This window comes from Acomys russatus, chromosome 24 (assembly GCF_903995435.1).
Source record: "Acomys russatus chromosome 24, mAcoRus1.1, whole genome shotgun sequence".
Classification (NCBI taxonomy): Eukaryota; Metazoa; Chordata; class Mammalia; order Rodentia; family Muridae; genus Acomys; species Acomys russatus.
The window spans coordinates 6,796,020-6,808,982 of record NC_067160.1 but is presented as its reverse complement, the minus strand read 5'-3'; the positions used below and the strand labels follow the sequence as shown (position 1 = coordinate 6,808,982).

Sequence of the window (12,963 nt, the reverse complement as noted above, 5' to 3'; positions counted from 1 at the left end):
CTCACACTTTGACCACGGTTACTATAACCTCTTACTCTCCCGTGGTGAGCAGCTGAGTCAAATTCTAACTGGCCTTTTCTGGTTCAACAGTAGTGCTGCGACCCCATAAATAGTTTTTCTCCCACACCAGAAAACTCTGGAAGCACATTTTAAAATCATTTCTTCAAAACTCGTTCCTTGTTAACTCCACACAGCATCATGTTGCATCTGGTTGCTATTTCTCTTCGTTGAGGTATTGTTATAGAACCATTAAACTCATGCAGGTTATCCAGGAGACAATGGATTCACCAGTTCAGGAGCCCTACACCATGCTCATTCCAGCCCACGTTCTCCTGATAGGAGCCCTTGTTCTTCCGGCCACCTTCACCCTGTGGTTCCCTTAACTCTTTAAAGACCTTTACCCACCTTCCCACGCCACACGTTTCTTTCCCATTTCCATCCCTACCCTTGACTGTCATTGTTAATGTAATACTGTAACCAAGAGTTTTTTTTAAAACCTTAATGGTTGGAAGTCAGATATCTTGACATTTGAAAAGTTTTTGAAAAAATTATATATTCTACAGAGGCTTAATTTTAACTTCTGTGCAGACTGTTCCTTTGTTTTACTGAAAACCCTTTTGAATAGGCCTTTTAGTTGCACTAAAGAGAAGATTCTACTCTGGCATACGGAAGACAGAAGCAACGGGATTGGCTAAGACAGCTTCTCTGAATAGTCATGAATAAGGCTGTCTTTGTGAATGCGGATACACCAGTGCAGCTTCTTTTTTCTTTTTTCTTTCTTTCTTTCTTTTTTTTTTTTTTTTTTTTTTTTTTTTTTTTTTTGTATACATGGGATTTGATTGCATTTTTCTGGACCAGGTCCTAGAAGATGGAGGCCTAACTGAACACTAATCTCAACGGTTCCCTTGTGTTAACCTTCAGGCTCAAGACTGAATTCAAGGCAGAAAGCATGTTGAAAGGCTTCTATAGGGAATGGTAAACTGGCTTCCATCGGGTAGACTTAATCCCTGAGAGGATACAGTGGAGTCTCTGCAAGGGCTTGAGCTCTGAGTTCTGAAAGAAAGGAATTTAGCTTGTACTTAGGAGCCTACCTATATTAATTTGGACTTGAAACAAAAAATAGTAGCCTGCACAGAAACAAACAGGTTGGAGCCAGGCAGCGCTACCGAGCAAAGTGACAAGAGAGATTGTTGAAATAAGTATGTATTCAGTGGACATACCAAAATCTTTAAGATGGGGATGATAGCCAAATAGCAAAGGAATTTAATTACTAATGCCTAAAACAACCAGAAACTCTGAGGTTATAACCCCCCTCCCCGTTCACTTCTCTAATTGGTATTCTATATTATAATTCAATATTCGTATTTTTTTTTTAGCACATTCTTAACACTTTCCACATTAAAACCTGTTGTTAGAAGCTATGTCTTGAAGAATGGTCTGGGAGAGCTACACCAGATAGCAGACTCATTAGGAAACACATGCAGGTCTAGTCATGGTTGGTTTAAAAATCCAGATTCTAATTTGTTGCCTCACAGTAGTTACAACTGGTTGCTACTACTTGACACTTTTTCTTGTTTTTCGGCCTCTGTAGCACTCAGCCTTCCTTGTGAGGGAAGGCTTGGCCTCGGTGCTCACGTCTGTCTTCACCATTCTTGCTCTACTATAATCACCAGCTATCTGCTCAGGGACATCAGATTCTGCAGACGAGTGTGCATGATGTTGACTTACCGTGTTCACCCGGTATCTGATAGATCAATGGAAGTTCACTGGCAAATCCCTGCACTCAGTGATTCCAAGGCTCTTAGCCTGAGAGGTGTCTGCCACTGCAATTTTTGAAGTTTTTTGTTTGTTTGTTTGTTTTGTTTTGTGTTTTGTTTTGTTTTTTGTTTTTTGAGACACGGTTTCTCTGTATCACAGCTCTGGCTGCCCTGGAACTCGCTCTGTGGTCCAAGCTGGCCTTGAACTCACAGAGATCCACCTGTCTCTACCTCCCAAGGGCTGGGATTAAAGGCGTGCATTTTGACTGTCATCAGCACAGGCTCAATTCAGTACATCCCATCCCAAGATAAGAACTCATTGGCTTAGTCAGACATGCTAGTCAAGTAAGTGCATGTTAGGCCCTAAATATCTGAACTCATCCCCTTCCATCATTTTGTGTATCTCTTTGGTTTTCTTCTTGCCTTCATTCTCTCCAAGACCCCAACCTCCTTTCAGGACATTATTTGATATTTTCCTTGAAGGATTAAATTCTACATCTTAACATATTATGTTTCCCAAGCATGCAAAATGCATTGCATTTTACATGTACAATAAAAATAATGGTTACAACCCAATTTTTACTCTGCCTGACATTATGTCACATTTAAGCCTGGTGTCAACCATCGCCTTTATTTGGTAAGTGATAAAACTATGAACTCTAGATTAAGTAACTTTATTTCAGTGTTGAGTGGAGGGTCTTGATTTTGAATGACATGCTCTTTTTAAGTTCAGAGACTATATAAAATATTTTAGTCATGATAATGCTAAAGATTGGTTCATATTAATCAAAATAAAATAGTAAGTTATATTTCTAAGATATTAGCAAGCACTATACACATGTTTGAAAGTGCATCTCCCAAGGCAGGTGCTGACCCTGCTATTCCCGAGGCCAGGGATGCTGCCTTGCTTGGCTTTGTTACAATCTAAATAAGAACACACAGATTCTTTTTTAGCTCATATGGATTACAACTGTGTAACTTTGGGAAAAATAACCTCTAGAGACACATTTGCAAGACTCACAAATTTTTACATTTGCACATGAAACTGTCTTTTATTAAAAACCTAACAAATTATCATATCCACTGTGGGAGTTTCTATAATCTTCATAAAAGGTACATTTCTGCTTCCATTAGAAATTTCAGTTTTCTAACCAGAATCATCTTTACAGAGAAATTTTTGTTTTGACTTATTTTAACTGGAACCCTGTAGTCACTCATATTTAGGAGGAAGGGGTGGTGTGTGTGTGTGTGTGTGTGTGTGTGTGTGTGTGTGTGTGTGTGTACTAGTGAATGAACAATTTCTATTTTATCCTGTATTAACCTTTTCTTCAGACTGACCAATTTTCAAACAATCACAGATTCATTTTCTTCTAGAAAAAATTCCAGATCCAAATTTTTGGAAACTAGGATGTCTTAAAATGTAAGTTAAATAAATAAATAAATAAATAAATAAATAAATAAATAAATAAAAATAATGATAAATAAATAAATAAATAAAAAAGAAAAAAATGTAAGTTAAGACACAACAAAATGCTACCTGAATCATTTTTCTTTTACATAACCTGTTTTACTAGAATTTCTAAGGCAAACAACACATTAATAACTGCAAACGCATCTCAGAAATATCCTCAGCTCTTTGCCCCGGGCCTTACAAAATATGTAGGAAATCAATTTGTGCTGTGTGTGATTTGCTCTAGAACACCTTAGGTATATGTTTCCAGCATAAACTAGGAAGAGTCATGAGAGGCGGTCTTAGGTCTCACATCTGGCATGATGGCAAATGCATAGCCATAGGATTTCCAGGGAAGACAAAACCCCAATGTGTAGCATTTGATGTTCTCCAGGACATAACGTCAGACTAGAGCCAAGTTCAAGGCAGCAGTATGTTGACAAAAGGGAACAACTTGGAAAGGATGCGAGACAATGCCATCCACATACCATGATATCAAAGGATCTGCGGTCAAAATGTCCATAAGAATCTCTGAAAGCACCTTTGCATGTATGCACACATGTTTGTGGTGTATGTATGTGCACATGGATGTAGGTGGACACATGTACCTGCGCTCACCCAGAGGCCAGAAGAGGACATCAGGTGTAACTCTCTAGCTCTTCTGATCTTACTCTCTTGAGGTAGGTCTCTCAGTGAACCTGAAATCTCTGCCTCCCCTTCAGCAAACTCTAGAACTTCTTTGCCACAGCCCCCAGGCAGCACTGGGGTTACAGCTGATCCAGCTGTGTCTGACTCCCTTACGTGGGTGCTGGGAATCAGAGTGCAGATCCTCCTATTTGGGCAGCAATAACTTTTTTTTTTTAATTTTTATTTTTATTAATTTATTCTTGTTACATCTCAATGTTTATCCCATCCCTTGTATCCACCCATTCCTCCCCCCCCCATTTTCCCACTATTCCCCTCCCCTATGACTGTTCCTGAGGGGGATTATGTCCTTCTGTATATTCTCATAGGGTATCAAGTCTCTTCTTGGCTACTTGCTGTCCTTCCTCTGAGTGCCACCAGGTCTCCCCCTCCAGGGGACATGGTCAAATGTGAGGCACCAGAGTACGTGAGAAAGTCGTATCACACTCTCCACTCAACTGTGGAGAATATTCTGACCATTGGCTAGATCTGGGAAGGGGTTTAAAGTTTACCTCCTGTATTGTCCTTGGCTGGTGCCTTAGTTTGAGTGGGACCCCTGGGCCCAAATCTGCCTATCATATTGTTCTACTTGTAGATTTCTAGGACCATCTGTATCCTTTTATTTTGCTATTCTCCCATGCGTCTCTCATAACTTTTATACATTAATCAATTGCTCCACCCTTCAAAACACTACAAGTAAACTGTAACTAAAGAGATTAGGCTGTGAATGGTAGTTAATAACCCAAGTCTAGTGTCAAGAATGCTAGAACCACTAATTCGCTCTCTTGGGTAAGCTTTGTAATGTTTCTGTGATTCCTTGTCACAAAACAGTAATTACAAGGTTTCTATTGCCTAGGGCGACTACCGTGTTCAAATGAGCTTTAGTGCATCATTAGTGAAATGCAGAAAGTAATCACTCTGACTGTTGCACAAGATTGTGGGGAGCTAGTCACGTTTAGAGTGTGGGGCAGATTTAGGGCATTAGTATGAATCTAATGAAATAATGCTGTGTAAAAATTTAAATGAAGAAAAAGGGTTTTAGGGCTATGGTTCATTTCATGACGTACTTGCCCAGCATGCACGAAGCTGACTTCAGTACCCAGCACTACACAAACTAGAGGAGGAGATGCAAACCTGTTACCTAAGCACTCAGGAGAGTGAGGCAGGAGGATCAGAAGTCCTGTTACCTAAGCACTCAGGAGAGCACGGCAGGAGGATCAGAAGTCCTGTTACCTAAGCACTCAGGAGAGCGAGGCAGGAGGATCAGAAGTCCAAGGTCCTATTTAGCCGTGTGGTGAATTCTCTGCCAGCACGAGCTATATGACACCCTATCTCTAACTAGTTAATTAATCAGTGTGGTACTCAGATCTCTAATGAATGTGTGGTATTCTGAACTGCTTTACTTTGCTGGATGGAGCCAATAAGCCAGACAGCAAATGCTAACTTTCTACCATTGTGCTGAACCTTTTCCTTCCCATACTAGAGAGTAGTTTTCAAACATAAACACATCACAGATGTAACGCATTTCAGTGACTTGGGAACCATGGAATCCTAAGGTGGCAAAATAACCATGAAGTCATGATTTCCATGGGAAGGACATTACCTAAGAATGAGTAAATATATCATATGAATTAAAGAAAGTTTGAATATCTAGGCAAATAAGAACTACATGTGCTGTAAAATGTTGTAAAACTCTAAAGAACTGTTGAATTTTTAAAGTTCTTAGATTTTACGAATGCACCATCTAGTGTCTGGTCACAGGAAGCTTGAGAAACCCTTAAACCTGCTACATTTAATCAACTTGTAAACTATATAGAAGTAACACACCTAGAAACAAAAGACTGAAGAAAGTATAGGAGCCCTTTTGGCAGTTTGTCCACACCTCTGTCCCTTTGGAATGACCACCTGTGTCATATGTCCTCAGTGAGGATCAACTAAGCAAACAAGTCAGAGAAGGACAGTAAGGTTAAAAGAGTCTGTAAATTTCACCTCTTAATAACTCCAAATCAGAGAATCACATCCTAGGGACCAAGGATGAATTGCTGTGCCATACAGCCTGCATTGTGAATCTTTCTCTCAGAATTAAAAACACATTAATTGTGGAATGTACAAAAGTTCAACACAGGATTCAAGAGCTCCAAAATGTCTTGATTAGTGAAGGAAGAAAATGAAATACCATGTGTGGTCTGATCTAACCTCCACAAAAGGAGAGGAAAATACAAAATAAAATACAAATGACAACTGGGATGAGAAAGAAATTAGAGAAACAACTCATTTCACAATAGCATGAATAATATAAAGTGTCTTGGTGTAACTCTAACGAAGCGAGTCAGAGGCCTGTATGACAAGAACTTCAAGCCTATGAAGAAAGAAACTGAAACAGAGATTAGAAGACGGAAAGATCTCTCTTATGCTCACGTATCAGCAGGATTAACATAGGAAAAGGGACTATGTGACCAAAAGAAATCTACAGATTCAATGCAATTCCCATCAAAATTCCAACCTAATTCTTTACAGACCTTGAAAGAGCAATTCTCAACTTCATATGGGAAAAAAACAATAGTTAAACAATAAAAGATTTTCTGGAGGCATCACCATCCCTGATTTCAAGCAATAGTAATAAAAACCTCATAGTATTGGCATAAAAACAAACAGGTTGATCAATGGAATCAAACCAAAGACCCAAAAATAAACCCATACACCTACAGTCACTTGATTTTTAAAAAAAGAAAGCAAAACCATACACTGGAAAAAAGGAAAGCATCTTTAGTAATGGTGCTGGTCTAACTGGATGCATGCATGTAAAAGAATGCAAATAGATCCATATTTATCACCTTGTACAAAAGTCAAGTCCAAGTGGATCAAAGAAATCAAGATAAAATTGATACACTAAATCAAATAGAAGGGAAAGTGGGGAATAGTTTTGAACTCATTGATACAGGAGACAACTTTCTGAACAGAACACCAACAGCTTAACAATAAATGGGACCTCATGAAACTGAAAAGCTTCTGCAAGGCAAAGGACACTCAGTAAGACAAAATGGCAGCCTGCAAAATGGGAAAAGATATTTACCAATCCTACATCCAACAGAGGGCCAATATCCAAAACACATAAAGAACTAAAGAAATTAGACACCAACAAGTCAAATAATTCAATTTTTAAAAAGGGGACCCAGAGCTAAACAGAGAATTCTCAACAGAGGCCGAGGAGCACTTAAAGAAATGTTCAATGTCCTTAGTCATCAGGGAAGCATGAATCAAAATGATTCTGAGATTCCATTTTACACCTCTCACAATGGCTAAGATAAAAAACTCAAGTAACAGCACATACAAGGATGTGAAGAAAAGGGAACACTCCTCCATTGCTGGTGGGAATGGAAACTTGTACGACTACTTTGGAAACTAATCTCATGGTTTCTCAGAAAACTGGAAATAGTGCTACCAAAGACCCAGCTTACTACTCCTGGGCATATACCCAAAAGATGTTCCAGCATACAAGAAGGACATTTGCTCAACTATGTTCATAGAAGCTTTACTTGTAATAGCCAGAAACTGCTACATATCCCTCAACTGAAGAATGAATAAAGTAAATGAACATTTATACACTGAAATAATATTTGGCTATTAAAAACAAGGACATCATGAAAATTTCAGGCAAATGGATGGGAACTAGCAAGTTCTGTCCTGAGTGAAGTAACTCAGACTCAGAAAGACAGACCTGGTATGCTCTCACTTATAAGCAGACATTAGCCATAAAGTACAGGATAACAATATTACCATCACAGAACCAAAAAGTCTGTAAGTAGCAAGGAGGGCCCAAGGGAGGATGCTTGAAAAATATACATCTGTAGTAGATGAAGGGAGGGAATTGGGTGGGAGAGGGGGTGGGGAGGGGATCAGGTGTGAGATGAGTCAGGGGTGGGAAGGGGGAAAGGCAAAGACAGAAAGGAAATTGGTCAGGGGCCATCTCTGAGACAGGAGAGGCTCCTGGGAGTGTAGGGGCATAAGCCTAGCCGAGACTCCTAACAGCAGGGATATGAAGTCTGAAGAGACCACCTTCTGTAGCCACATGGGACTTCCAGTGGAGGGAGGGGGACACTAACCCACTCACAAAACCTGTGTCCTAAAATTTGTCTAGCCTTCAAGAGGTGTAGAGATAAAAATGAAGAAGAGATTGAGGGAATGGCCAACCAATGACTGGCCCAACTTGATGCCCACCCCATGGGAGAGAGCCAACCCCTGACACTATTAATGATACTCTACTATGTTTGCAGACAGGAGCCTAGCATAACTGTCTTCTGAGAGGCTTCATCCAGCAGCTGATAGAAATATATGCAGAGACCCACAGCCAATACACAGATCTTGGGGAGTCTTGTGGAAGATTGGGAAGAGAGGCCTAGGAGCCCAAAGGGTCAAGCACAACACAAGAAGGCTTATGGAATAAACTAACCTGGGCCCATGGGAGCTCTCAGAGACTGAATCACGAACCAAAGAGCATGCATAAGTTGGACTTCTCCACCCTACATTTATGTCATAGATGTGCAGCTTGTTCTTCATGTGAGTTCCTTAAAAATTAGATTGGGGGCTGCCTCGGACACTGTTTCCTGCCTTTGGTTCCCTATGGCTGAGCTGTATTTTCTGGCCTCGGAGGGAGAGGATGCACTTAGTCCTGCTGCTCCTTGAGATACCAGGGTTGGTACCCATGTGGGGGGCCTCCCCTTGTCTACGGAGAAGGGAGCAGGGAGAAGAGAGGAGGGAGGAGGCTTTCATCAGGCTGTAAAGTGATTATAATTTAAAAATATGTCATTAGAAAAATACATAATACTGGGGGAATCGGGAACATCGGGACTAAGCTGGAGGCAAGACTTTCACCAACCATTTCTTCTCCTATTTGACCCTTGAGTCATACCGTAGCAGGCATGCGCAAACTCCCACCTCAGTTACTTGAATAAGAGGCCAAGAATCTAAAAGCACCTAGCTCAGACCCTGACCTTGGATAACAATATGAATTTATTGCCTGTTAAATAACAGTGTGTGAGAAGTCCAGGACACAGAGATAAACAGCTCCATCTCACACTCACTTTAACCCTTCTCATCTTCCCGCAGCTCAGACTCGACCTAGGTGACCGTGAACAGGGGGGACAGGGCCTGGTGGCACGTACACACTCCTTGTTTGCTGCTCACTCTAACGCTTACTTGTCATTCCATGATGTGGCTGGATGGGGGAGGAATTACGGGGGAAGGATCCTGATTGACTGTTTGTGCTATTGCTAAATGCATAATAAATTCCCAAGTGCTGGCTCTTTCATTATAAGTCCTTCAGAGATTAGTAGTTCGAGTACATCTTGAGCCTTATTTTCTCAGAAGTTATGACTGCATTGATAAGTTCCAGCCCTGATTCCTATATAAGAAATCACATCAGCCTCCTCCTCTTCACAGGCTATCAGTACTCTTTGATACAGCAAGAAACTTCTCCCTGTCTCCCTTTTGTCTTTGAACTCTGGACGTGTACACCTCTGTTCCCACACACTCTCAGCTCTGGATTCCTGTAACTTTCACCTTTGCTGGTGGGAAAAGCAGGAACCTGCCTCAGTGTTTGCTGAGTACCAGGAGATAATGGTCAAAGCACTTACGTTTACAAATACCTGTGATGCAGATGGGATTTGGCTGAAAGCCACGTACTGTGTTGCCAGTACTCTTCCAATAAATCTCCCTGTCCAAACCTCCTCTTACTGCCAACTGTGATGCTCAGTTTGGGACATGGGATACTTAGCTAACTCTCAGAAGCCCTCCACATGAGCTCTGATGACTCCATCACATGGAACTCAGACCCCTTTTCAAATAAGGGGTTTTGAATGCTGAGATAAGAGAATAAACCCTCACATTAATGGAAACTAGTTAAAGCCTACATATGTCTCTTGATATTTAAAAGTAAAAGAACAAATATAAAGAAACAAGAAATTTAATTGTGTTTAATAAATTTGCTATATGATTATTTTATTATATAAGTATTTGGACTAAAGTTTAATTTTAAAAAGTAATATTCCAGTTAACTAGTTACATGAAAGTAAACATCAAATTATCATACGATTTTGACTTTTGTTTCATGCTAAGAATTTCTATTTTCTTTGTAATATAAGAGGGAAAAAGAGAAGGAAAGCAGTGAAGACAAAGTGGGAGGGGCTGGGACTGACCTTGTCTCATCGATGTAAACTGCTTCCAACACTGATGCTGCATATTCAATATTCTTCTTTAGGTCGACCACGTTGACGTCACCTTTCTCCAGCTGCTTCACCAAGCATCTTAGTCTATTTCCAAAAGAGACAGAGAGAGGAGTAGATTCTTTATAACCAAGTAGAAATGGGTCAATGTTAGGCACACAAACTAATTAAAACAGTTAATGTAACTATTTCTAGGTCGTATGCAGAAATAGTTTCATTTTTGTATAATGAAAAACCATCTCTCTAATGTAAGTAATTATTAGGAAGTGATATCCACTTCTGAGAAACATCAGGAGTTTGTTTCTCCTGGAGTCTCACATGTAGTGTGAGAAGCATAATCAAGGCAAGTTTTCCTGAAAATTTGAGACAGTGTGTTCAAGACATTTTCTAAAGAGTACATTTTTCGGACTAGAATTGTATCTCTGATCATTCTGCTTCTACGGCGCTGGCCACTTTATCTTCCAAAGGCACCTTGTATTGTTCAGTGTCTACAACAAAGGAAGAAAGATAAAAGGCAAAGCTGGCTGCCAGGATATGAGCAGCACAGTACCAGCGTCCGCTCTACTCCATAACACTCTAAGTCCCAGCACACAGAAATGGACTGATACCAAAACCCAGGCACCAAAAGAAACCTTCCCCACTTAAGTCATTTCCATCTGGTATGTGTTACAGGTGATGCACACTAATCAAACACTAATCAAACGGTAGTCTGCTGCAACAGTGTTTCAGCCCATGGGAATCTGAAAACTATCTTCTCCTGGCTTTGCCCGCGGGACCACGAGTTTCAATCCTCACAGAACTTTGAAAGTATGAAGCACAAGTAGACAGGCCTGTAATCCTGCTCGACACAGACTGGGATGACTAAGGGCAACATTTTAAGACCCTGGATTTGGAGATGGTTGTCGTGCAGCACTAGACATCCAACACAGAGAGAGAATCCAAGGGATCCGGATGTGAACGGGACACATTAGGGAACGTCTAAGCAATAAACTGTGAAGCGCAGGGTTCTGCAACAGGCGGCTGCCTTTGGCTGAGCTGGAGCCGCACTGCTTGTCTGGATCCACTGCCTTTCACTGAGCACAGAGGACCACACACCCCTTTCTGTACATGCTACATGCTACATATAAGCAAGGTGAAGACAACTTAGCTATTTCCCTAAATTGTCCGACAATTTAATTCCATCAAAGGAGATGGCATAACACACCTACACTGGAGCACTAGCTAAAATAGAATAACTTCAATTTTCCCATAGTTTACCTTTAGTGATTTCCAGTACCGGGCTTTAGAGTACGGGAGACTGAATTGAGAACTTTGCAAAAGGCAATTGACATCCCCCCACCACAGAGGGATGCTTTCTCTATAGAAAATTCCACACCTTTATTAAAACTTCTTGAGGATCTATGAATTATTACACTTTCACATTAATTTCATGAAATAAAATACAGACTTGTCACAGAATGAGTTTCTACACTAGCCAGTGGCTTACACAGAGTTCCCACAGCGAAACAAAGCCCAACTTGAGAGAAGTACCACTCTAGCAAGCGACACAGGAAGGCGATGGCAGACCTAGCATTGAGGCACTCTAATAAATCGCTGTGATGACAAGTAAATGGCATGCAAATGACTGAGATTCCTGGCTCATAGACTTCAAATTTGGTCAAATTGCCTTTTATTTATGAAAGAACCAGGGATTTTTTGCTTCCATTTCCCTGTACTAGTGTAAATATCTATCACAAATATTTTCTCCTTGTGCACGGTGTTGAGCCCTGTTTGATGGTAGCTGGGCATCATGCTACACTTTACAAACAGTAAGATTCCCCACATAATGATCATTGGTGGTTGAATAGCATTCTGATGTATATGTGCCATATTTTCATTGATTCTTTGAGATGAGACACTGAAGCTGTTTTGCTTTGGGTTCTTATGAGTGGTATTGCAATAAACATAGTGCAGAAGTCTCCTTCACGCTCTGGATCTTACTTTGTTTTATACATTGTTGCTTAGCGATTTCCTCCAAACTGAAGAGCCTCTCTCACCATGCCAAGGGAGAACTAACAACAACCTAGAAGGTTGTGTCAAATCTCCAGGTATGTTTATGTAGGCATCTCCAGATGGGAATTCACAGAAGGAGAGACTGGAGCCTGGATAAGCACCTTCTCATGGGCCAAGGAAAAGAGGGTGTCATCAGAGTGTCAGCATGCTTTTGGGCTGGCTGTGATGGAGGCTGCTTTACCAAGTGTGTCTTCACTGTCGTGATGTGCTGAGTTCTCAGAGACAGTGACCGGGACAAACCTTTCTCAAGTGTTGAGGTCACACATATGAGAATATAATTAATTAACTAATATGCCACCATTAAGAATAACAGAGAAGCAAGATGGAAGTGGCCTGTGCCAGGTTGTGGTGGCATGTACCTCTAATTGCAGCACCTGGGGGCTCTGAACCAGGAGTAAGACCATCAATTCAGGACCACTCTAGGGCCAGAATTACCTAGAATTTCATATGTATACAACTAAACCTAATCCTGAAAAATCAAATGTATAATAAACTAATCAAGATGAACTCAAGAATAGGGAAATTCATACAAAAAAAAGACAGAGTGCTTCCTGGAAGGTTACACATGAGTGGGTTTCCTAACAGATAGCCCAAGTGGTCCCCAGGGAGTAGCTCCATCAGTTGCTCCATCATCATCATCAATATCACATTTAACTGCTTATGTTCTGTTGTTGTTGTTGTTTTTCTAAACTAAGCGTCCAGGTATATCTGGGAAAAATATCTATCTCATAAAATCCTTTTAGATATCTCTCTGTACTTAAAAACCAAACCACACCTCATTTATTCCTTCCACACCCAC

General features: G+C 40.6%; 1 protein-coding gene across 1 annotated transcript in view; it reads right to left on the bottom strand.

Annotated features, from left to right (window-relative positions):
• The window catches only part of Pde1a (phosphodiesterase 1A), a 274,118-nt gene that overhangs the window by 72,005 nt on the left and 189,150 nt on the right, over nt 1-12,963 (bottom strand). The window contains exon 2 of the mRNA XM_051167128.1: nt 10,086-10,199. Within this exon, the coding sequence (XP_051023085.1) occupies nt 10,086-10,199 (114 nt within the window). The remainder of the gene's footprint in view (nt 1-10,085; nt 10,200-12,963) is intronic.